Here is a 27,645-nt window from a genome sequence, read left to right as displayed (position 1 = left end):
GTTAAATGGTCCTTATTGAGATTTGTCATTCTAGTTGCTTTTTTATGTTATTTAGAGTATTAAGTGTAGTAAAATAGCAAGTATAATTTCTTCACTAATCAGAACAAGTCTATTTTTATGATGAGAGATTGATAAAATGAAGGAGCATTTTTTTAGTGGACAATTAAATATTATTTCAAGTTTCACCTCGAGTATTATAAATAACATTGGTATAAATGTGATGAATATATCAGGTGTATACTTCAATTTTCAGCTAATTAACCTGCTTATAATGTTTTATTTTTCCACAAGGTATATTAAAAACATTATGTTATACTTGTTATTTCGGTATAGGAGCTTCAACTTTGACTTTTAAAGAACGTTACATTCATAAATGATAGTTTTATTATAAAAAGTCACCAGTATATGTAGATCTACTTCTTACAAATCAGAAGCTGAAGTGTCTCAACCAGTATTTACATTGGTGACTCAATAATTTCATCAGGAGTTCCTTAGTGTTTCACACTTTTAGAGAATGTGGAAAGGCAACAAAATATGATGCAAGTCGCATTAAGTCTAGCGCCTTCGGGTATCTACTGAGGCGGCAGGGACCTGTATCCGTAGATAGTTTTTACTTAGGTGGATACATTCTGCAGATATGCTTTGGTTATAGTTTCCCTTCTCTCAGACCCTGAAGGTTGACCCAATAATTGGTTTTGCTTCTTTTCAATGGCATCGATTTTTAAGCATAAAAAAGCTAAAAATGTTCTGAAAATAAGCTCATAAATATGCATGAAATTTAAAAAAAGCAAGGAATTTATAAAAACGAATATCTTTATTAATATAACACAGTTTTACACAAAAAACATAAAAATAAAAGTCATTTCGTAATAAGATAATGTAAATAAAGAAACTACTTTTTCTTAAACAATCCATAAACTTACTTCTTGCAAAAAATCACTAAATAATAGGAACAAATGGAATTGTCAACAGTAAATCCCATTCTTCTATCACTTCTAGCACATATTTTAAATGAGAAAAACTTCATTCAACATCCACGCTGGGAATTGGTGCATATTAAAATTTAGGAACAGTCTATCGCAAGATCTTCAACACAATTTCTTTTAATAACATTTGCTATTTGGTTTAAAATTCTATACCCTTCATTTTTATTTAGACTTCAGTCAATTTATTAAAAATTAAAACTCCTGAAGCGCCCACGTACTTTGGAGGTCTCGTTCTTAAATGTTTCGATTATTTCCACAGCTTCTACAAGAGGAAGTGTCTTGTCTTCGAGTTTTGTGATAGCTTGGCTAACAAAGCTGTAGTTAGCCTTAATAAATGCTGAGTTTTGTTTTACCTCTTCATTTTTTACAATCTCTTGACACTTTTCAATCTGTTGGGAAGCCGATTTAGGAAACTCTAATATAATTTCCTTAAAAGACTCAAAATGATCCGCATAATAGTTGGCAGCATCCAGCCACGTACCCCATCTGGTAATAACCGGTTCAGGAGGAAGTGGTACTCCTGTCATTCTATCCCGAAATAATTAAATCCTCAATGGAGCTTTTAAGAAAACTTTCTTTCCAGTTTTAATCAAATCATTTACTAAAGGAAACATGCGGCAAGCATTGCAAGTGCAATGTGTTAAATGTACATAAAAAACTTTTAAATTTGTATAGGCCTTTAACATGTAGGCAGCCGCGTCAGAAAGCATAAGCAAAATTTTTTCACTTGGAACGGGGTTCGGCAAAAAGAATTTCGTTAACTTACCGTGAATAAATCTTGTAATAGTGTTATTATTTGTTTGTTCTAACTGCTTAGAACCGCTTAGAACCGTTGGTGGAGCCATCTTCAATCAATATTATTATCATTAAGTGCGCTATATATCGACCACATGAATCTGTAGTTTCTTCTACACAAAACCATATATAGCAAGTCAATATAGTTTTTATGTAAAGTGGATTCGGCAGGAATATGTCTGTTCGTGTATTTTTGTACAAAAGAACTAAAATTACTGTTATTTAGTTTTGTTAATGGAATATTGCAAGATATCATCATTTTACATAAATCAACGATAAATTCTTTTTGTTCAATTTTTGTTGAAGAGCCAACCATCGATTCCAATAAAGTGTGTTGTTTATTTTTTTCTTTTTTTAATTTATTTAAATTCTCTTGATGAACTGCAATTTTAGTATGTTGAACTATATTGTACTTTTTGTCGCTGTTTATCTGTAACATGATTCGATTTTTTTCTTAAAAAGTATATAAAATAAGTTAAATTTACCACTTTAAGGCAGGCCCTGCAAATTAATTTATTGTTTTCAAATTTCAATTCTGTGTAACCTCGTATCCATTCTTCTACCGATGGCTTCACTTTAGGCATTGTTACATAAATATTATACTATGTAGGAATACAATACACTCTAACCTTTCGCCTTCCGCGATTTCAACCGGGTAATACTGTTTAAGTCAAATGATATTTGGAAATCGAATAAAAGCTGCCGAGGGTATTCCCAAACTCTCCGCAATCGGCCTACGGTATTCCCCGAACAATAGACATATGCTGGGTAACGCTAGTACGATGTTGTCACATTGTGGCTTAGGTAATATAAAATCAATGAATCGGAAATATATTAAAAACTGTTACATACCGAAAAGTAAATGTATAAAATTAGCACCGAATACACCACTAATTAAAATTAAAATATGCATAAAACTGGCACAAAAAAATTAACCCTGTGAATTCTCTTATTAAAATTCATGCTTATATGTGATTAAAATAGATCTGCCATTAAAAATTACTTATGGCATAATAGTTAGAAATCCGCGCGTTAGTTATAACCACCGTATTTCTAATCACTTCCACTGTGTCCTCAACAATTTTACATAATTGTTTGTCTGTCAATGATTTAAATCAATTATATATTGAGGTTTCTCTATTATTTGGTGAAGGACTGATTTTTCAACGTTTATGCGGCCCTTCCAAATTTTTCATAATTGCACTACTTATACCTCCTCACTAAATAAAAAACCTAACAAACGTATTTCTACTGAAATTTGTCGGGAAGAGATTTTTTAAATTAGAATAAAATAAATAGCTTATGGTTATAGAATATTAATAAAAGACCAAAAACTTGTATTAGCTCACGTACATTTTTGAATACATGTCGTCAATATTTAGATTATTCTATAATAATAATTAAAATGACCGTACTTAGCTTTGGATTAGAAATTGACTTTTATCACTCTCTCGCACATAAAAATAGACTAAAAGCTAGAAACAATCATTTGATCTAAATTTTATTTTTATTATTTATCATAATACCAATAGAAAACATAAAAGACCTGGAAATCCTTTGTGAAATGATTTGCCAATTGGATTATTGGTTTACTTGCATCATTTTGATAAGGACCTATTTTGAAAGCAATGTAATAAATTGGTATTTATAACATTTTACGATTTAACGACCGATTTCCGAGACTTATTTGACAATAAATAGATATAAAGTATATTGTTATAAATTTTACAGATTTGGAACAAAAATACTTGGAGTTAAAAGTCAAACATAAAAAAGCTATTAAAATCAATGAAAAACACGAGGATGAGTTAAGCAAAGTAAGTTTATTCCCAAAAGTATTAATCTGATCTTTCCAATAACTAAGCTAATAGTGAGATTGAGTTTATGAAGAGCGCGTTTATTTTTTTGTAAGCGTTCTCTTTTACTTGTACTAGTACTACGTGTACGTGTACTTAATAGCATGTACTTTTTATTTTATCTAGTAAGTCTCTAAGGTGTATGTTTTTGTGGAAAACCTTCTACATGTCGTCTTCCAATTCCGGAGATCTCGGCCGTCCACAAGGTGGCAACATCCGACCTAATTGATGCTTAATTTATAAAAAAACATATTAAAAAAAATTCATCACTCATAACAGTTTTAATTTGAAAGTATGTAGATTTTTCAGCGACATGAATTTTTTTATAGTTTTTAACATCCTCTAGCTTATAAACTCCTGGAAAAAATTAACGCACCACTCATATTTTTTTCGATATTCTTTGATTGATAACTTACTGTGCGACAAGAAGACCATGGATCTTGTTTGACAGTGACAGTTGTTATTCAAGTTAACTGTAGTATCACATAATCTTGATAGTAATTTGTATTAAACCTCGTTTTAGACTAAAACTGTGTTAACACTTTCTTAAATAGTTCTGATTAAAGTTTCTGTTAGAATCAAGCTGTTGATGACAATTGTTTTTATTACATGCATATTTGGAAGTTCATTTGAGAGTATATCAAGTAAAAAAATGAGCCGCCAAAGAAATTCGTCAAAGGAGGAGGCAGTGCGAGTATCGACTCTCCTGAATTAAGGATATTCAATGCGATATGTCGCTGGTTTGTTAGGAAGACATTATTCCATAGCGAGGCGACATAATGAAATGGGTTCGAAGACCATCGAAGACCAAGACCAGGGCGGAAACGTTGCACTAATCAAATTGATGATCGTTTGAGGCAACGTGCTCTTAGAAACAGGAGAGTTACCAGCAATCTGGAAGCTCCTAAAAAATTATCAGACGTTCGAAATATCGATATACCGTCTCGAATAGTTAGAAGAAGTTTACATGTAGCAGGGTTAAGCAACAGAAGGCCAGTCAAAAAACGCTTTGCAGAGAACACACATTTCAGAGATTAAATTTTGTTAGACTACATCAGAATGACTATCAATGATTGGAAACGGGTTCTGTTCTCCGATGAAACTAGAGTTATCCTTAAAGCTCCAGATGGACGTGAACGTGTCTGGTGAAGGCAAGGAGAAAGGTTTGCTTGCTGTAATGTTTCTCCTAAAGTACATTTTGGTAGTGGTCTTAAACTTTTTGGAGAGGAATTTGCTTCAATGCAGGTACGGAATTGGTACCTATACGTACAAGGTATATGAATGCCCAATATTACTTAGACAACGTTATTGCCTTTTGCTATGTTTATTGGGCCTAATTTTTTATTCATGCAGGACCACGCACATCTTCACGTGGCTAGACAGGCTACTCACATGATGTCGGTGTTCCTTTATTAGAGTGGTTACCTAACTGTACAGATCTGAATCCTATAAAACATCTATGGGACTATCTCAATAAGAGGATTCGAAGTCATAGTCTCCCTGTTTCTAATCACAACCAACTCATAGAGGTCGCTATTGAAGAATGGGAGATTATACCACAAGGTTTTGTTGAACATTTCATATAAAGCATGTCGTGATGCATAGATGCAGTGATTAGAAGTAGAACAGAGCCTACGGGGTATTATGGTTGACCCATATGTATTTATTCTCTGTTACTGATTTTTTTTTCAATTTGTAGGTATGTGTGATAGCTTATTTATGCATTTCCAGCGAAAATAAACTTTTATAGAAGAAATAAGGCAAATTAAGGTTATGTTAAGGTCATTGTCGACTAACTTTTTGTTAGTCGACTAGCTGTTTAATATTATTTCAATGTAACTTAGTTTTATTTTGTGTTTATATTGTAAATATTTAGATTAATTACAGTGGTGCGTTAGTTTTGTCCATGAGTTTAACAGCCCTAACTTGGTTAATTTTTATATTCGCCAAAATTTTGAAGACATGAAAATTTTATGCTGTATAATTTTTATCCAAGATTTTTTTTCTTTTTGCCTCTTGTCGAACATTTAAAAAAAATATTTTCTTAGACGACTTTAGCCATTTCAATGTTGACAGTTGACAGTTTCACTTCGATGATTTCGGATAATTATTTGTTTTGTCTATATTAATGAATAACAATGAATGGTGATGAAAAAGAAAATATCAGCGATGAAGAGTTACTCGAATCCATGCCACCTGATCTAACCGAAGAAAGCAATGCGACCGTTCTTAATCCGTTGCCGGATAAATCTCGTGCAAGGTACGAGCTATTTATGAAGTGATGTCACCAGAAAAAGGCGAAAAACCCAACGGAAAACGTAATGCTCGCTTATTTTTCAGAAAAATCTAAAATCTGGAAAAGTTCTACTTTATGGTCTACATTTCAATGATTAAAAGTACTGTCGAAATAAAACAAGATGTTCACATCAACAAATATCCAAAACTCATCAATTTCCAGAAGAAACAAAACAAAGGGTAAACTGCAAAAAAATCAAAAACTTTAACCAGAGAAAATATAATAGAATTCTTGTTACATTCTTATGCGTCGTCTAAAAAATGTTGTGTACGCCGCGGCTGAAATACTACTTTGTTGGATACGTCTGTTGCTGGTTTCGCTTCGCTCGTCTCGCAATTTTCAGACTCATCCAACTTCCAGTCCTTGGCATACAAATAACTATTTCACATCGCAAGTATGTTTTGAAAAAAATTATTACTGTTTCTCTTTAGTTTCCTTAAAATAACATATTGCCAAAATTCATAGAAGAACGAGTGAAACATCCTTTATTGTTCCGAAATTGGTACGTGTTTTGGGCAGATTAACAAACCCCACAACACGATTTCATAGAGCCCCAAGGAAGTTATGTTACGAACTTCGCAAATAAACGACTTGAGCGACACAGATTTACCAAATAATATTATGAACAACTTACGCAGCGAAGAAGACTTGGAAGAAGTCATGAGAAGCAGAGAAAATGAAGATATTCACTAGGGCAACATAGAAGAAACAGTAGAAAGCATATATAATAAACAAGATCAAGATGACTAGCAAAAATGAGAATTAATTACTAAATAAAAACAATTACATAAGGGCCAATGACTATTTGGAGCTTGAAATAATAGAATTTTTAATGACTGGGAGAAATCACATAACAAGATGAAATTAGAAACTACTAAAATGTTATAGAAGTCAAATAATCGTTCTGGTTCATTGTCAGAAGGTACTACAATTTTGGTTGAAGCTTCAGATGTTGATAGAGGCCGCCTTGCTCCAAAAATGTATTGTTCTTAGTAATTAAAGTTAATAATGATACAATGAACGTCTAAAATGGGCCACTAAATCGATCAATTTCGAGGAATAAGCTTCTTTAAGTTGACTTACAGTATATTTCGCAATTTTCTGATAATACAAAAACATCCTTTACGAACTACCGCAAATATATCGGCAAAGGGCTCGAGTTAAAGTGTTCTCAGGTGCGACTAAAAGGTATTTTGCACTGACAATAAGTATTCCTATAAATATCGAAAATAAAGTTGATTCTAAATGCAAAAATAATCAATACATAGTTTTAGTATCATATTATGTACCCATATAATTGTTAATAGAGGTCTAAAAAAAATAATAGTCAAAAACATAGTTACTACATATGTTACCATATATGTTTTTCATTGACGACTGTTTAGCGGTAATTCCTAGTTTCAAATGCAAAACATTTCTTGATAACTTTAATAATTTAACCCAAGTATCCAATTCACTTTATAAATTGAAAACAACAACAAAATGAATTTCTTAGACGTGACACTAAATATTATACAAAAGAAACATGGTCTGGAAGATATCTTAATTATAACTCATGCCATCCCAAATCACAAAAAATAGTGTCTTTATATGATTAACAGATAGAGCATTAATATTAACTTGTCCAGAATATCACCGTGAAGTAATAAAAAAACTCGAAAATACTTTGAAGAATAATCAATATCCAGAATTCAAGTGATAGTGAAGATGAAGTCATTTCCGAACCTAAAGTTCAGAATATAATGTCAATGATTCCCAAGCAACATCAAATGCGAATGATAATTTGTGGACAGAAATTCAAAAAAACCTGAATTATTTATTTTCCAAGAAAATGTTGGTGTGAAATTGGATTCGACAAACTATACAGTACAAACGCTAGAGGATTTATTTTTTTCGGATAAATTTCTTGCATTACTTGTGGAACAAACTAATTTATATGCTGCGCAAGAAATTGAAATAAAAAAATCTAATAAGTTATCAAAGTGGCAAGTAACTTCTTCTAAAATAAAACTGATCAAGTTCGTCGTCGCGTTGATTGGAGAAGAGATTCAACCAGTTTCAAAATAAATGAAATTGCAAGAGCTTCATTATTTAGAGAGTCTACCACCTACCGAAAAGAAGCAGCGCCGACAAAGCCATGTCGTATATGTATCCAAGCAAAAAAAAATCGCAGAGAAACGCGTTATTTATGCATTTAAAGAAAAGCCAGCCCTTTGTTCAAGATGTTCAACAAACAAAATATTATTTTATTTCGTGAATTTTTTTGTTCGTTTTTTAATAAATTTTCTGTTCATGCAAGCCAGCATTGATTTTTTGTTCTTTTCCCAGAAACCATATATCGATATTAGCACTTATATATTCCGAGTTTAATCGTGGCTGCACAAAAATGGCAAGTAAACACCGGACGAAATAACTCGTCCTAGAAATCTACGAGTTATCTCGTAGTTGGCAGTCAACGTGTTAATCATGATATATTAACTTTTGAAAATGTCCCCAAAGTAGGAGCGAAACAACCTACGAACCCAAAAAATTAGGGAGAAAAAATAAATAAATTTATGCTACCAAATAAACAGCTTCAAACTAGTTTAACTAATATTCCCTTTTTGTGGATTGAATTTGTCTAAATCGCGTTGTGAATAGTACGCTTGGCTTAGATGTCGAACCCATGTGAGTGAATCTACCCACAATGCGATCTGAGTATTCTATATTACCCATAACGCGATAACCTCCTTATATTCTCGACTTTTGTCCTCAAATCGTGTTCTCGGTTTTGATAATTGGCCTAAAACATTGTGTCCACATCTCGTTGGGGGTATAATTTGTCATTGTATACACCAAGAATACACTGTATACGTGTTTTTCAGACTGATATTGAGAATATCATGGGATCATAAAATTGGGTTAAAGTTATTTCAATCCTTTATAAAAATTTTCGCATTAATTGAATGATTCTTATGAGATAATCAATGATCAACTTTTTCTTTAAGCTCAACAATAAACTCAAAGTTATCGAAAAAGAGAATAAGCGTTTACAACATGAGCTGCAGTCCGTACCACAGGAAGCGACCAGTGAATCAGATTATTCGGAGAGTATTAAAGATCAACAAAAGGAGTTGGTAGAAACTTTGCATAACAAAAATCGACAAATATCCGATTTACTACGGGAAATAGAGGTATTATTATTCTTTGTTTTCAGAAGTGGTCTTAAAGTTTTAAGAACTGTTGGCAACATAATTTTATGACGTTTTCAATAATAGGCTTGGAATATTTAAAAAAAGTATATTCTTTTTTAACGAAAATAAGTAAAAATTAACTTAACAAGAATAATGGTGTTTATTCCAATTCGATAGGATTAGTATAAACTGACTTACAAAGTTTAGAAGTCTGGATATATTTTACACCACGCGAGGTCCGTTTCAAATATGTACTACGTAATCAGCGCCGATTGTGTCGCAGAGCGGCCCGCTTGTTTGACAAAATGCTCCTGGCTAGAGTGACTTGTCGCTATTTTGACCACAAAGCGTTGATTTGTGTATAAAAATTGAGCAGGGGTTTGTACGTGGTCCATCAGATAACTTGCCACCAAAGAGATTCCCTTGCAATGGCTAGTTATTTTTCCACAAATAACGTCAAGGTAATGAGTAATAAGATAAATTGTATATCAGTTATTTCAAAGGTGTTTGATAGGAGAAGTACTTCCATGTGAAACTATTCTTTTTATTGAAGATTGGAGATACCTTGCAATTGCACCTGGCAATTCTCTACAAGGTCTAGATTCGTCCATTTTTGGAGAATTTGTCGCAAATTTGGAGCTTGGCGCCCAATTATATCCTGAAGATGCTCGACTCAATACAGAGCAATTCGACTTATAGACACTGTTTCACCGATACCTCCACGACAGATGCTCTTCCGAACTCTCCAACAAAATACCATTTAAAGCAGTATCTGCCAGACTTACTCGTCAGGCAGACGGGGTTAGGTTCGCTTGCAGATGTCCAGAATGTCAATTTATCTGGATTCTTTACTTTGGTGAAGCGCTAGCGTGCGGAATCAGTTAACAAGGCACATCTTTCCCGAACCCTACAACATAAAGAAAGGTTTACCTTTTTGTACTTGCTTCTTAAATAGAAAAAAAAAATAATCTATTTACTATTTATTCATATAGAGTGCATTCCTTTTGACATTTTGTGGATATTGTTAAAACGAATATTATTAGACAAATCAAAATTGAAAAAATATACATGATGACGCTTATAAAAGAAGTTTTGATTGTAACTGAAGCTATTTCTTTAGGAAGTCGAGAATGAAAATACTGTTTTGAGAGATAAACTATCGAAAGTAAGAGATGAACTGTCGGTAGCAACTAAAGAAATTGTCTCGATGGTTGATTCATTGAAAGTTAAAGACGAGAAATTAAGAGAAAACTCTGGTGAGTATGATAAGCAGAATCTGGAAAATCTTGAATTTGGCCCTTTTAATATAGTTTACTTGGGTTGTTTGTGTAATTTGCAATAAAAGTTTAAATTAAGTCCTATGTCGGCCTACTTGAAATAAATCTGCTGTAATTTAGGAGAAGCTTTGAAAGTTAATATCTATCAGCTAAAGTTTTATTACTATTTATTTGATTGAACTTATTTCTACATCTGAAAGATGAACCTTGTTTTAGCTACTTGCCCCAGTTCATACTCCATTTTTATGAAATATTTTTTAGTTCTATTGTCCCTACAATATAATTGTCTCTTGACATTATTCGAATATATTGTCGATAGAGCTTTTGTGTTTCGTATAATGATCCAGTTCTATTTTCCATTCCATTATTTTTTGATTACGTTTCTCTTTTAAATTCTATTGAAACTTTCGCTTTTGTTTTGACTTCTGACCATATTATAGTCGCAGTGATACATAGGATGATACAATAATAAATCTTATTATGTACGCTTCATAAAAATGTGATGAATTTTTTGAGAATCAATTCTAATTTTATATTATGAATCTTCGAAATTATAGTCTTTAAGGATTTTATAAATATAGTTAAATGCGGGGTATACTTTCCATCAGAATATTTAACTATTAAATTTACTAATAATATTTTTTATAAAAGTACAAAAACAATTCATATCTTTGTAAACGAATATACATATGAAATTTCACGTCAGTGGTTCACTTTCAGATCATTCAGTATTTCCAATTTTCCGACTTTTATCAATGTTTATGATTTGCGTTTTCTCTTTCTCACTCTATCTGCCTTGAAGTTTCTTTAAAAATTTCAGTTATCTTTAGCAAATTTGTCCATAATTTATGTTCCTTATGCTCTTACTTAGAATTACTATATTCAATGTTCTAGTGCTTTTCTTGGTTTTCTGAATTCCTTGAACTCATTACTAGAAACTCTTACTACAGTTTCTTGCACTATTTCTTCGTTATCTTCTAGATTTACTTCATCTGGGCCAGTTGTTTTCTTAAGTCCACTATTCCCTTCTCTATTTCGTACATATAGACAGAATATCTAGTGTATTCAAATATCTATTTAAAAGTTATTCAGTCAGATAAATCCTTTGATTGGTTTGGAAGATTATCAATTAATAGTAGTGCTCTTGATTCAAGTTTTTTAATACATACCAAAAATACTCAGTAAACCAATTCCGAAACATTTTCAAAGTTATCCATGGTTTATTCTTCGACTTCCAAATTACAGGCACAGTCGATTTGGATATTTGTTTAATCTCTCTTGGGGTTTCGGAATGATCAACATCAAGTAGTTCGTTGATGTTTTGCAGCTTGAAATCCTGATACACGTTTGTTTCCATGGGATACAAATGTTCGATTTGGCATTTCCAAAATAGACCTGATTCGTAAACATTAAAAACCCATAATGGATAGTCTCTCCGTTGATTTACTTATTCCAGATATTTTAATTGCCGCTTTCATATCACCACTCCGTTGCTTCTTCTTAAATATATATGTTATTAAGATCAGTGGTCCTAAAAGGCTGTTTCATTAAGCAAAAATGAGCGAGAAAGAGTTACTGGCATGCTCACTGAACACTGTCCGGTGAATTATCATCTGAAGAACATCGGTGAAACTTCTGATATTATCGTTTCTACGAGGAACCAAAGACAACAAACAAACCAACAACTCTGTAAGTTTGAGGCTGTCCAGAGGAGGTTAGCCGCGTAATTCCCAGACAGGTTGCTATTTCACTGGTAATCAGTCCGACTACACAATAGATCAATAGGTTAAAGTGTTAGCGAGATAGATTTACAGTTGTCACTCCATAGCTCGTCTAATCTAATATATGGCGCTCCGTATCAGTCTCTGTTGCTCAGTTCATCTCAGATTATTTCTAAACGCGATAAATAAGAATTAGTAGTCCTTTGTATTGTATCCTCTCTTCCAATTCTTTAGTAGCGAATAATTACTGACATGGAAATACAGACAGGGTCTCAAAAATATATTACCAAGTTAGTTTGTAGTAAATCTAAACTCTACCACTTCTAATTGTCTTATATAGATGGCCTGAATGATTTGAAAAAACTTTAATTCAAATTGAATTGACAAAGGTTAGTTAGTAACTGAATTAACTTTGTAGAGAATATTGAAAAGCTGTCGTTAGAAAATGAACATTTGAAAGAAGAATACAGTAATCTTAAACAAGAAAAGCAATTAGCTGTAGACCAATTAACCGATACTCTAAATACACTTAAAAATCAAATGAAAGACTTACAGGTAAGCTATATCAATGTCAAGAAGATATTTAAGAAATAAAAAATTAATTTATGTTAAGGCCATCGTCGGTTATGTCTTGTAAACACAACAGATTGGTATATCTTCATAAGCTGCAATAAGTTGAACTTTAGCTTCTGAAGATGCTAACGTCTCGTGTTGGTGAATCGTGAAGAACAAGACACAACCGACGACCGCTGAACAGTCCAAAAACTGTATATATTGGACGATGGTCACGAAAGCTTTAAAAAATTCAACAAATAAATCTATTTTCAGGAATCTTTGGATGCCAAAAACGAGGAAATACAAGGTCTCAAGCACCGACTAAAAGAACCAAGCTTAAACTCTTCTCTATCCAGTCTTCCAAAAGATGATCCTGAACCGTCTCAACTTGCAGCACTTCAAAGGGCTTTACACGATAGAGAACAGCAACTTTTAGAAATGCAAGTTCAGTTGAGAACAGCTACTAAAGAAATGGAGGAATCGACTACACTTTTAAGTAGATTAAAAAAACAAAAAGAGTTGGAACATGAGCGAGTTTTAGAATTGGAGGCAAATGGTGCAGAGATGAAAAATCAATTGAAAACGACACATGATCGATGTCAAAAATTACACGACAATTTGGTGTTGGCCGAAGAAACTATAAGAATTAAAAACGAAGAAGTATTTATAATTACATTACATTAGATTGGTTTAGATTCAAAAAATATTTCTTCTGATCTCACCTTACAATTTGGTTGAAAATTTTTTTATACTTATATCTGTTGTAGAATTTTTGTGGATCAGGCGAAGTAAATAATAAACTCGTATTTCAGCCTAAAAATGCCGACACGCTAGTCAGTGATGCTTTTAAACACTTCAATACTCTCCCTAAAAGTATAACTGACTAACCAACTCACACAGTCTATAAGCTATTATTTCGAACTAAACCAATTTCCGAAAACAACTTCACAAATTTAGGTTTTGGTAAAGGCTTCGTCATAATATCAGCAACCTGTTCGTCACTAGATACATAAATGACGTCAAATTCGCCCTTAGCATATACATCCCCAACAAAATGATACTTAACATCAATATGTTTTGTACGAGCATGAAATTCTGGGTTCTTTATCAACTTAAGTGCGCTTTGATTATCGATACATAACAATGGATTTTTTACATTTTCTAAACCTACTTCACTGATGATGCGCTTTAACCAAATTAAGTCTTTTACCGCCATAGCCGCACTCACGTATTCGGATTCAGTCGTTGATTGCGCGATACATTGTTGTTTTTTACTGAACCACGTTACAGCCGCACCCCCGAACTTACAAATTACTCCCGAAGTTGACTTTCGCGTATTTACGTCACTCGCGAAATCCGCATCACAGTAGACCTTAAGATGTTCCTTGAAAGTTTCCTCCTCAAGATCTCCATACAAGAAAGCTGTCTTGATGTCGAACTGTCGTAGATGAAGCTTCTCCATAGCAGCAAAACTTAACACAACACGAATAGTCTCAAAACGAGCCACGGGACTGAAAGTTTCATTAAAGTCTATCCCGGTTTTCTGCGCACAACCTTTTACGACAAGACGCGCCTTAAACCGCTCAATTTCACCATTGTCTTTATACTTGATACGAAAAAACCAACGATTTCCGATTACCTTTTTGTCAGGAGGTCTTTCAACTAACAACCACGTGTCATTTTGTTGCAGGGAGCTCATTTCTTCTTGCATAGCACGTAACCATTCAGTCGAATGTTCTGATGAAACCGCCTTCTCGAAGCTTTCTGGCTCACTCTGAGCAACCCACGCTACAGGAATACCGTAATAATCTGGAGCATTGATTTTATCCCTGGGACGTAACTGACGTGTTGTAGTTTCTGAAGACACCTCTTCCAAAACTTCTTTTGGCTCTTGCAGCATTTCTGGTATCTGATCTTCATCGTGATTTTCTTCTGATGTATTCTCAAATTGAGTTGATTTTAAAACTATTTTCTCCTCCTTAAAAATCACATCATGACTTAATACCACATCATGTTTTTCCGAAACCCAAATACGATACCCATCAAGATGTTCAAGATATCCGACAAATATGCCTTTCAATGCCTTTTTGTCCAGTTTTCTACGTTTTTGTACAGGTATGTGGACAAAACAATCCGTACCAAAAACTTTTAGGTTACCAATTCTGGGTTTCTCAGCAAACCATAATTCATATGGGCTTTGATCTTTGATTTTGGTTGGTCCTGTTCTATTCAAAACAAATACAGCAGTATTTACAGCTTCGGCCCAAAGAAACTGCGGCAAATGTGGCTTTGCATGTAACATAGAACGTGCTGCTTCCATTAAGGTACGATTTTCTCGTTCGGCACTTCCATTTTGCTCCGGGCAGTAAGGAGTTGTTATTGTATGTTTAATACCTCGTTTGTTCAGGAAATCTTCAACCTCCTTATTCACATATTCGCCCCCACCATCTGTACGCATTTCAATGATGTCTCTACCAAAGCGTGTTTTAATTTCCGCGCAAAAAAGTTCAATTTTGTCTTTGACCTCCGATTTTTCACGAAGAAAATAAACAGTCCGATAATTACTGTAATCGTCTTTGAAAAGTACATAATATCTTTTCTTACCTGGACTTTCCACTTGAATCGGTCCGCACACGTCCGAATGAATAATTGCACGCGGTTGTAATGCAATATTCTCACGTGTACCGAACTTGAGTCTGTGATGTTTACCGAACGCGCACGCATCACACAACTCATTGTTTAACTTAAGTTCAACTCCGCGATTTTTCATAACCATCTGCACGTGTCGTTTATTTTGATGACATAACCGTTCATGCCAAAGTTGCAGTTGATCATCCACTGACGCGGCAGAAGCATTATCCGGCGAAACCACTCGCATTAAAAGTTGATATAAGTTACCCGCTTCGATCCCGACAGCCACCAATTTTTTACCTCTACGAAATGTACATTGAGTACCATTATGCGTCAGAGTGAAATCGATACCCTTTTTAGCGGCTACGCGAACCGAAAACAAATTTTTCGACATTTCCGGAGTATAGAGGACGTCACATAAAGTTCCTGGGCACCACTCACCGTTTACAAATGTCTCCATATCAATGTCACCACTTCCAAAAGCTTCCACGGCGGCACCATTACCTACATAAACCATAGTTGGTTTTGCAAATTCTTTAAAATTTACAAACCAGGTCCGTCGATTTGTCATATGCTGCGAAGCTCCAGAATCAATGAGCCAATGATTTTGTCCACTCCCGGTAGTATTCCCAACAAAGGCTTCTCTCTTTTACTTGACGAGCCTTCACTTTTATTTGGACAGTCCTTTAATAGATGTTTTTTGTAGCCACACGAAAAACAACCCCGACAGTCTTTAAACGTGTGGTTGTTTTTGCGGCATAACGAACAACGCGTCACAGAATCAGCTGAAGATGACTTCCCGAAACGATTTTTCTTTCCAGCAAACTTTCCTGAAACTAACGCTACTTTAGACTCATGTTCAACATTTTCAGAATTGCCAAATCATAGTTCTTCAGTTAGTAGTCTTGTTGTCAAATTTTCTAAAGTACGTTTGCTTTGTTCTGTGGAATCCCAAGCACTATGAAAGAAGTTGAATTTAGGTGGTAATGTGGAGAGTATTCTCGTTATCAACATAGATTCCGGTATCTTACCACCCAACTTATCCATCTTGTTTGCCAGCTGCTCAAGACTTGATATGTGATGCGCAATACCACCATCATGACTCCACTTAAATTCAAAAAATTGCTTTTGTACCAACGCAAGGCTCTCTTCGGATTTAAGATCGTAAACACTGTGCAGTTTTGACCACATTTCATGAGCCGTTGTACAATTCATAATTAACTGCAAGGGTTTTGTTTCAATTGTTGTGACAATCAACTTACGGGCAAGTTTCTCTCTTTTGATCCATTTTTTAAGTATATTCTGGTAGTCCGTAAATCCTTCAGTTGGCCGTTGTTCTGTCCCTTCACAAATTTCTAACGAGTCGTCACTGTCCAATAGCGTTTGCATCACAAACCGCCACTGCGACCAGTTGTCAGCATCACGCAGTTTATCTATTTTCGGTTTGTCAATTTCCATTATGGCAAACTTGACCGGCGAACGATAGCCGAATGCACTTAGTTTTTACTCAGTCGCACCCGCACTTCACTTTTCCGTTACACCGAAAAAAAACCGAACAATTATTTACTTCCACTACACACCTGGGCCCATAACCTGTTGTAGAATTTTTGTGGATCAGGTGAAGTAAATAATAAACTCGTATTTCAGCCTAAAAATGCCGACACGCTAGTCAGTGATGCTTTTAAACACTTCAATAATATCTTACACAGGCTTTCTCCATCGGTAACGTTTCTTCTTCATCTATAGGTCTGCTGGCAATCTGCATTTTATTTTATACACATTGCTCGTGACTTTTTTTTAGTATTAACACAAGGGCTGCGATCCTAAATCTAGTTAGATGTTGTAACAAAGCTATTTTTAAATTGATGGTATTGTCTCAACTCAAATTAGTGTTCCATATAAGAATTATTACTTCCTTATAAAATAGCTTTTTAATCTCTAATTACCCTGTTGATTTTCTTTTAAGCAACTTATTCCGAATTTAGACAATTGAGGGGTTTTTTGTCTGCCTTCCTCAGATTTCGATATGACGATAATATCAGACTGCAGGTCATATAGGGTGAGTCATGAGGAACTTAATGTATTTCTACCCTAGGTAGAGTCCCTAGGAAGGATATCTTCTACTTTATTAATTTACAGACTGATTTGTGAAATTGACCATAAATTTCAGATGGCTATAATGTTTATACAGCTAATTTGATTTTTAACTGATATTAAATAAAATTAGAAATTTCAGGATTGACTTTGGAAACATTCAATATTGCACCCTGTATAATATCTTATTCAGTTTCAAGTGAACGATGAAATATTTCCAAACATTGAACAACCGTAATGACGTATATAAATACTGGGGTATTAATTTGAACAAAAAAAAAATAAATTTACGAAACACTAAATTGATTTTTTCAAAGTCGGTCCTAGAATTTCTTAGTTTAGCTAATACCAGTCAAATGATTCATAGTAGTGTACTACATCATGAAAAACTTTGAAAAGCCAAATGTTCAATTTCAGAAATAACTCTGTAAGTTAATAAAAAAGAGGAGTTAACACTTTTTAGTAACTACATGTTATCCTCCTTGAGGGACTTTACATACGATAGAAGCATGTAAAGTTTCTCATGACTCACCCTATATAAAACATTTTCTTTGTATTTATTTTTTGTTATATTGATTTAGAAATTTCCGAGCTATTGCTGACGTTTCCATTAATCCGCTTCCTGTAATGCATTTTGTGAAACTTTTTGATGTTATTCCTGTTGCCCATAAAACAGTTGAAACTTGTTCTTTTTGCCACAGTTCTCTAAGTTTTATTTCAATTGAGGTGTACTTGTAATTTTCCCTAATGTTCATAAGATATGTTCTTTCCAATTTTCTCCCCTTCTATATTTTAGAATACATGGTATCATTAACTTCTTAATCGATTTTTGCGGTGTCTATCTATTTATTCGGTACCAAACAACACTCTGCTTCATTGTCTGAAATAATCTATGTGAATGAATATAATGTCTGCTTCAACTAGTCTTCAAAGTGATGGCGTGAAAGTACTGACACCGGTGTTTTATTTGTGTTGTTATTTTTAGTGGGTTTGGGTTCTTTATTGAGAAATGATGAAGTCCAAAGTTGAAAAAATGTTCAGTTTATTGAAGGTACCTTTTGAATCGTTTGACAATACTTGTTTTCATTAACAAAACTCTTGCTCAACAATCGTCGGATTGTTGCTCAATACTCAACAATTCTTGAGATTACAAATTGGAGCACGTTTACCTGTCGTCATTTCCTTTCGCTTTTTCGCTGTCGCGAGAACATGTCTAAGAGTACTTGTTCCCTGCCAACTTAACTAAATTAAAAATTAATATTAACATGGTTACCAACTTTGAATGTATATAAAACAAAATAGTGTGAGGTAAGGATAGGATCAAGGTTGGGATAGGTCGGGTCAGCTGTCAATTTGATCAATTCTCAACAATTTGTGTATGATATACAGTTTTTATGTCGATTAATCTTCATCTTCCTTCTGATCGTTCCGTAGTTGTTCTTTCGATGCACGAGTTTGGATGTAGTTACCGGTGTTCAGTGAGGATTGTAGTTACCAGTGTTCAGTGAGGATTGTAGTTACCGGTGTTCAGTGAGGATTGTTCTTGTAAGTCTACCGAACTCATCGCGATCTGTTTTCGACAATTTTATCACAAATATATATCTAAAGATTGGTTTGGTATTATTTTAAACGAGATGCGGGAACTATGTTGCGTTTTTAGTATTAGTTTGATTTTGTTTCTATACTTTTGTTATAATTATTTTTATGTTTGTGCGGTCGATTGTTGAGTTTTAATGAAAACCCAGATATTTGTATGTAGTTGAGTGTTTTGTTTTCTTCTATTCAGAATGTTCCTATTTATATGTGTTCTGTTGCACCTTGTGGCAAAAGTTTCAATATCATCCATTCCATTAATCAAAGCAGTGCTGGAAGTCTTCTTTGGTGAGTGCACTTAGAAGCTTTGCCATTTTTTGCTTTACCGCTTCTATCGACTCAAATCGGGTCCTTTTCAAAGCAGATTTTATCTTCAGAAATAAAAAAAGTCGTACAGTGCCAAATTTGAAGAATAAGACGGGTGTTCGAGCACAGATAGCGCGTTATGGGCAGTTGCGTTGTCCTGGTGCAAAATACACGAGTTGATCTTTACAACTCGGTCCGTTTTTTACAAACTCGTTCTCACAGTGTTGTCAAAACTGACAAATAGTAAGTCTGGTTGACAGTCTGATTCTCTGGAACCCATTCAGTCATCACGATACCGTTAATGTCGAAAAAAACGATCAACATTGCTTTGATTTTTGATTTGCTCTCTCGGCCATCACTAAAGCGCTTACACCACTAAAAAAAGATTTTATATTTTTGATGGTTTAGGGCACAAGCGATGTCACATATCACTTGAAGAGTTTCGTTGGAAAATTCTTGTCTTTGGGTATTTCATTTGTTCTAATTTCTTTATGTTCATTGATTGTATGTATGTAGTCAAATTGTTTTGTTGTTTTCAGTTCGTTCCATGATAATGTTGTCTATTACAACCTTTTTGTACTTCTATTATCACATTGCGCTCTGTAAGGTCTTCTAATTAAATAATTAACAATACTCTTATTAATATAATATCTCCAATTATTAACTTTAAGAACATGGTATTATTTTGTATGTCTATTAACTCAGATAATCAGGCGCTCTTCTATGAATTCTTACTGCCTTCTTTAATCGTATTTTGTTTTTACAGCAACCATTATGTTTTTTTCATTTTGATGATTTGTTTAGTTTTTTTACTTAAGCGTCCTTGTTCTTATAATATAATAATTATAATCCATATTTCCATAGTCCATATATAGTTTTCTGCAAACGTACGTTAATACATTTTATAATTCCTACAATGCTAAGAGGTGGCATAGCGGCAGTAAACATCCTCAGTATACTCTTGAAACTACTGCAGAGAGAAGATATTTCTTACTTTAGGTCAATTGACCTTCTACTTGAATCGTAACTCAAAAAATTATGTGAGAATTGTATAATTCAAAATTATGAGAGTTGTATTATGTGATTTTTTCCATCTAGAAACCAATAAGATGCCGGTATTAATAGTTTTTACTGATATTAGATATGTCATTGAGATATATAATGCGATCCATTTGTATGGAGTAAATTCAATTTTACCGTTATTATGTACTATGTGGAAAAGCTTGGAAAGGATCGATTTTTATTCTTAAATTGACAATTTACAGTATGAAAATATTAGTCCCCTCCAGCACCCCCTCGAAAATTTTAAATGAGAAAGTGGGTCAATGGCCCCTTGTTAGAACGGGATTTTAGTTCTCAGTTCAGAAATATAAAGTTTTTATAATTTGGTGCAATTATAACTGATAAAATTAATTTTTAAGATTGCACCAAATTTAAAAGACTCATTACATTTTGCTGAACTATTACTACTACTACTGTGGCCACTCAAATCCCGTTGATTTTTGGTTTCGCCAAGAAGTATCCTCTATAGTTTTCTATCCTCAGTCATGTCTACTTCTCCAGCAAGTTTCCTTACATCTTCATCCACTTGGTCATTCCATCTTGTCTCTTCTCCCCTTCTTCTTACATGACCCAGCCTCCTAATTCTACTTTTTATCAGAGCTACAATATCTGGTTGTCTGTACCGGTCTCTGAGTTCTCTATTTTTTCAGTATTCTCCATACTCCTTCTTCGAAAACTGGCCCATATATCCTCCTTAATATTTTATTTTCAAATGTTATTAACTGCTTCTTGGTGTGCTTTGTTAGTGTCCACACCTTAGCTCCAGACAATAAAACTGGCTTTATTATGACTGTGTATATTCTTATTTTCATATTTTTTGACAGCAGTTTACTTTTAAGTAATTTTGATAGGTTCCAAAAACATCTACTGGCTGCATTTAACCTCATCTGTATTTCTTCTTTTATTTTATTGCTGCTGTTCATAGTATAATCCAGGTACTTAAATTCTTCAGTAATTTTAAAGCTGTATACCATAATGTCCATCGTTGAATGATTGGGCTCTGCAATTGTTCCCACTTTTATATATTCAGTCTTATCTTCATTTATCTCCAATCCTACTTTTCGTGCTTCTTCTAAGAATACTTGTGCCAGTATTTTCAGGTCACTCTTACTGTTCGCAGTTGAAGCTACATTATCACCATAAGCTAAAAAAATTTATTTTCCCTCCAATATTTGCTTCTCTTGGAATAGCTTCAGTTGCTTTCAAAGCTTTTTCTAGAGCAAGGACAACCCGTCTCCTTTTCTTACTTCTGTGGTGATTTCGAAGGTATATGTGTATTCTTTTTCTAGTCTGACCTTTCCTTTTAAGCCTTCAACACACATTTTCACAAGTCTTATTATCTTTTCTGGTATTTTATTCTCTCCGAGCATATCCCATATTTTTGATCTTATTAGGCTATCATAAGCCTTCCTACAGTCAATAAATAGTACTCCATATTCCCAGTACTTTGCTGAACAGACGACTAAAATATCTTTCCATCAAAGTGCCACATTTTTATTTAAAATTTTCGAGGGGGTGCTTATAATTCATAGGGGGTGCTGGAGGGGAATTTTTATACAGTAAATTGTCAATTTAAGAATAAAATCGACCTTTTTCAGGTTTTTTTCACACAGTACATAATAACACTAAATTGAATTTATTCTATAGCAAATGAAGAAAACCTTCCTTAAAGAACACCATAATTAGACATTGAAGAGTCTCAGTAATTTTATATAAATATCATTTAAATTTTTTTGTTCTAGCTCAACCATGTTCTTGAGCAACTGCGAAATGACGGTAAGATAGATTTAGCTGAAAACCTAAAGGCACATATAGGTTTCAAAACACAAATTAAATCACAAGAGAAGCAAATCATATCTTTGGTCAGAGATACCAACAGATTACAAGAAGCCATTGAGAATTTAGAAAAGGAAAATTGCTATTTGAGGTAGCTGAATTTTTAAATTTCTTTTTATAAATTTAAAAACGTGCTCTTTCCAGGGAAACTTCAGGTTTAACGCAAGAGGAAAAAGTTGATCTTGTGGGTTATACATCCAAACAAAGAAAGCTTAAAAAAGAGAATGAGCATCTGAAAAATCAACTTACAATCAAAGACGAAACTATTGTTAAACTTAAAACTGAAGTACACAAACTAAATAAAACAGTAACATCACTCACCAACCAAATTTTGGAGTTAGGACATGAGCCTTCACATGAATTCGTTGAAATGTTTTCTTTCCCAAGAGAAAATAGTTTGATCAAAAAAGAAAATAAGTCCTTAGTAGAAGAAAATGAGGCTCTGAGGAAAGGTTTACATGAGGTAATGGCTTGCATAAATGAAAAGAAATCGAAACTGGAAATTAAATCGGACACATTTGAGAAACTTCTAAGAGCTCTAGATATAAAACATATAACTGGTTGGTACCATCCAGCAATGAGGCTTCAAGCTGAACTCCATAATTTAGAAGGAATCAATACAGAATTAAGAGAACAACTCAGACAAGCAAGAATTGAGAACAAGATCATTATAATCGAGAAGGAGAATATGCAAAATAACGAAGGAGATGGTACTGATGGTACTGCTTCTGATTCCGGAATACAAAGTGAAGAAATTATTTTAGAAAATATTGAGGATAATATTAAATTGTTATTTAATAAAAACAAGAATCCTGATACAAAAGATCTTTCGAAGATACAACAGAAGATTTTGCTTTGGATAAAAACTATACTTCATTCAAAAACAGAATTAGAAGATGAAATCAAACTTGGCCATAATGAATTAATATCATTAAAAGAGGAGCATAATATTTTATTAGAAAAAACGAAAATTTTGATTAGCGAAACCGATGAGGAAAAGGTAGAAAAGATAAATGATGTTATTCTAACAAATATTGCACTAAACAGAAAAGTTGTGTATCTGGAAAACGAAAATAGGAAGCTATGTGAGAAAATTGAAATTTCACAAACCGAATTTAACAACATGCAACGCAATCATTTGCAGACCATTAACAATATTCAATTGGACAATAATAAGCTAAATGCTCGTTTGAAAATGTTAACGAATTTGAATAGTACCACAGTAGATTTTGAAACTTATAAACATATGGAGAAAAATTTGAACGAAATGACTATCAAATATAGAGAATTATCCGCCGCAATGCAAAAACAAGCGGATGATAAATGTTTAGAGTTCAAGACGCTCCTAGAATCCCAAAAATCTTTACAATTGGATAAAGAAGAGTTGAAATCGAAGTTGATGAGTTTGCTATCGAAGCAAGCTTTAATAAACATTAATGACAGCGATGATAAATCTGAAAAACTTTCTCAAAAAATCGCAGAATCTGAAGTGAAAGAAATTACAGAAAGACAACGAGCTAACCACATAAACAATTTATATGAACTAGTGAGAGAACAATTGAATAAGTCTGAAGAAAAGTTTGCAGAATTTTCTAAATTTAACGAAGAATTATTAAAGAAAAATCTGAATCTTCAAGAACATTTGAAAGAAATGGAAGAAAAAATATGCGACTACGTTGATAGAACGGTCTACGAAAAAGTGAAACAGGAAAATAACAAGTTGATAAAAGAAAACGAGGAATTGATAAAAGAAAACGCGAGTTTCAAAACACAAGATGAATTGGAGAAACGATCTAAGGAGTTTGAAAGAACTTGGAACCATTCAAAAGAACAAGAGCTGCTAAACCTGAAACACCAAATCGTTGATTTGATTTCAGTGTCCGATGAAAAAGTGATAATAGCTCAATTAAGCGACGATGTTATACAAAACAGGAAATCAGTGGAGTTTTATAAAGTAAGTGTCAACGGATTGAATGAAGAACTTGAGAAAATGAAGGATATGCATTTAAAAGATAAACTTGAATACGAAAGGGACCGAAATTTGGCAGAGGAAAGAGAACGTGCACTGAACAAGCAATTGGGGTGAGTGTATACATTTTTAAAGATATTTACTATATCAATTTTTTAAGCAAAAAAACCCTTACAAATGTTTGATGGAGATCGGATTGAAATCTCTTAATGTCGATTCACAAACTTGACATTTTGTGCGCCGTCAACTGTTGGTCTCGCCGACCACCTTTAGTAGTTAAGTTAGTAAGCGGTCGGGGACATAGGTCTTGAGATAGGCCCATTATACTGCAATTATTCTACCAAATGGCCAATATTCTTTGTAAAGCAAATCAGGCATCTTGGCTTGAACCTTTTAACGTTGCTATGCAAGCTGTATCACGCAGGGTTTTTCTAGTCATCTCCACAGAGTTTGTCTTACGAGCAGACTATACAGATATGTACTCGTAATTACTAACCAAAAATGGGTTCTGAGTTCATTGGTTGTTCTGCTGATCCCGGTGTGGCGAGTGAATCAGCCTCGCTGTTGTCCTTGTTGCCGAAGTGACCGAGTACCCGAACGCGTTGGATACATTGGGATCACTGTGTTTCTGTCACGTTGATTAAGTATCGCATGTCCAATACTCCAGTTTGGAAGATGGTAGCATGTTTCACAAGCGATTTTCGTTATTTTGGAGTGCTTTTCTTAAGTACAAGCTAACTACGGTCAGGCGCCTCATTATTTAGTATTGTGGGCTTAGAGTAACCTCAACACTGTCGGTGTTGTGTGCCTCCAAGCCTCTATTATTAACGGTCGTAGGCGCTATTCGGTAACTGCTGGAACATGCGTAAAATTAACGTGGCTACCGTCTTGTTGGGTATTTAAATCAAAGTAACCCTATATGCCCCAAAGAGGTGAACAAAATAATTAACATATGATTAGTGATATGTCTTCAATGGAAACAAATTTGATTCGTTCTTCCTATTTGCACTAACGGCCGACGGAAGATAACGTTCTTGGCATCCGAATTTCTGAAAGTTTCAAATTTTGAGTTGATTTTACCTGCATGTCGCTAACAGAGTCATCATTGCAGGCATCTGAAGACCTTATTGGGCAATCAAAGGCTACAATTTTATGGTTATGTACCGTTGACTTCTGAAGAGCTTTATATGAGTAAGATAATCAATATAAACAATCAAGAACATGAAAGTTTCCTTGCTTTACAAAAAGCAAAAGAAGCAGAAAAAGAAGTGGATCTGCTTAAGCAAACGTTGAATGTGGAATTGAATTATCTTAAACAACAAAAAGAAATTGGAAATGACAGTTATAAGGAGGAGTATAAAAAAATGGCGAATTGGATGCAAGAAAAGAAAACATTGCAAGTAAATGTAAGAAAGACTTTTTTTTAATCCTACAAGTAGGTAAAAATATATGTCAAAAAGAACAAATAAGCGATCACAGCTTAATGAAAAAAGATTCATAATAATATTTCCAAAATTAAACATTCTATGCAGCTGAAATATCCTGAATAAAGGGTGGGGTGTTTTTAGAGTACTTTAAATCGAAATCAAACAATTTATTTTTTAATATTAAATGATTCTTTTCTTTTTTCAAAGACATTAACTTTTGAATATTATCGTCGCTGCGCGTTCGAAACCGCGTAAGAGCAGTTTGTAAAGACCGCGTATTTGCTTTTTAATGATTTTACAGGAGGAAGAAAAAACTTGCTGCCAAATTCAGGCCTCCTACTGTTCCTCGGTATTGTTTCGATAACACAACTGACGTTTCTCATTGGATAATTCAAATCAGATCAAGTCTAGTATAAGCCAAAAGGCGTTTAGAATCGGCCAGCACGATATTTGAATTTTGCGCGTTTTGCTGTTACGCGGTATTTACAAACTGCTCTTACGCGGTTTCGAACGCGCAGCGACGATATATAATCTGACTCGAGGCGAAGAACTATAGCCCCGCCTAGTTTTGTCAAACTTTTAACGATTAACTTTTAAAAAAAATTGAGAATGAATGGTTCATAACTATAGCGAAAGCGAAACAAGAAATGATATCGTTGTCATTATTAACTGTCTTAGACTTTTAACAATCAGATTCAAAATACCTTTTTTTGAACTAGAAAATGTGGGTTTGCAGCTTTTCACGAGAACTGGCTGAGTGGTTGAGAAATCGCTCGAAAAATAAATCGGTCAGGAATAGTTGAGTCCTATTATTTGAGAAATCTTATTTAGTATAGATCAAATAAAAAAAAGCGCCCTCAAAACAAAAAACTTCTCTAATAACTGCAGCAGGCAGTACTCAAATAATGAAAAAAGTATAGTTCAAGAATGTGATGTAAATATTCCGTGGTGGATTATTAAAATATTGAACAAAAATGAGTTGCGTCCAAAATTGATAAAAACGCATCATAAAATTGTCATGTAGCTGTTTTTTCGCCAGCTTGCTGCTTTTAACTTGTCTGTATTCTTCAAGGATGTAACTTCTCTAAGGTAATTTCATTTGATGCAAAAAATCAAATTAGGTGGTCCCGATCTCCTTAATTGCTACTGACGCGATTAAAATCTATTTAAAAAACATTGAGTGGCACTTTACTGGTTTGGGCTATTTTTACAACATCTGGAGTCGATAGCGTCTGCAATATAGAATATCTAAGTCAATTTAGTACCAGATTTTTTAATTCATTTTGTCTTCAAGAGTATAATTATAAAAAATGAAGTACCGATACACCAAGTAGTAATTTTATGTTTAAACTTCTATATATATATATATATATATATATATATATATATATATATATATATATATCATGTGGGGCATTAGTACTCTGTACTAATACGGTTCCTTAGATTTTTTTGTCGTCAGCTAGAAACCATCCATTGACGATAATTTTAGGTTTGTGGGACATACATTCTCTTCAATCTTCTTTCTGCTAATGGTTAATAGTTTATTTATTTATTAGTTATTGTGGGCGTTGGATATATTTTTGTATCTAATGGAATGGTTCTTAATTACATCTCTGATTAGTGGGAAGTTCAAATCGCTTTGAGCTGTTTGGTTAGAAACGTACCAAGAGGCTATACTCACATATGTAGTGTTTTAGATTGGAATGTTTTTGGTATTTTCGTATTTAAAGACTTACTGCAGCCTCACAGTTCTATTCTATACGTTCAAATGATATGAATATATTTTTATAGAAGACCGAGACTTAGTTAAGACCTTTTAAGTATCCAATGCGTATTACGTAATTCCAGATCTAATTATTTTCTTTTGTTTTGGATATATATATCTTCAATGTGATATTGTTGTCTAAATAAGATTTCAAAATAAAGTATAGTTGTTCCGTTAGGTGTGGTTTCAGTTTGTAGAGGAAATCATCATCCCCAACTCTGTCGAACACCTATTGTATGTCGAGAAATACTCCAGTACCAAATTTTTTTTTATTATGTTTATTGGGAGTAGGCTTATCGG

At 33.7% G+C, this 27,645-nt stretch overlaps 1 protein-coding gene across 1 annotated transcript in view; it reads left to right on the top strand.

The window, feature by feature from the left end:
- The window catches only part of LOC130450181 (centrosomal protein of 290 kDa), a 93,839-nt gene that overhangs the window by 365 nt on the left and 65,829 nt on the right, over window positions 1–27,645 (top strand). The window contains exons 2-9 of the mRNA XM_056788413.1: window positions 3,513–3,598; window positions 8,921–9,106; window positions 10,227–10,362; window positions 12,523–12,659; window positions 12,933–13,319; window positions 22,088–22,272; window positions 22,326–24,263; window positions 25,262–25,556. Coding sequence (XP_056644391.1) covers window positions 3,513–3,598; window positions 8,921–9,106; window positions 10,227–10,362; window positions 12,523–12,659; window positions 12,933–13,319; window positions 22,088–22,272; window positions 22,326–24,263; window positions 25,262–25,556 — 3,350 coding nt within the window. The remainder of the gene's footprint in view (window positions 1–3,512; window positions 3,599–8,920; window positions 9,107–10,226; window positions 10,363–12,522; window positions 12,660–12,932; window positions 13,320–22,087; window positions 22,273–22,325; window positions 24,264–25,261; window positions 25,557–27,645) is intronic.

This window comes from Diorhabda sublineata, chromosome 11, assembly GCF_026230105.1.
Source record: "Diorhabda sublineata isolate icDioSubl1.1 chromosome 11, icDioSubl1.1, whole genome shotgun sequence".
Taxonomy (NCBI): domain Eukaryota; kingdom Metazoa; phylum Arthropoda; class Insecta; order Coleoptera; family Chrysomelidae; genus Diorhabda; species Diorhabda sublineata.
Note: the sequence above shows the minus strand (reverse complement) of the source record. Positions and strands in the feature narration are given on the sequence as shown.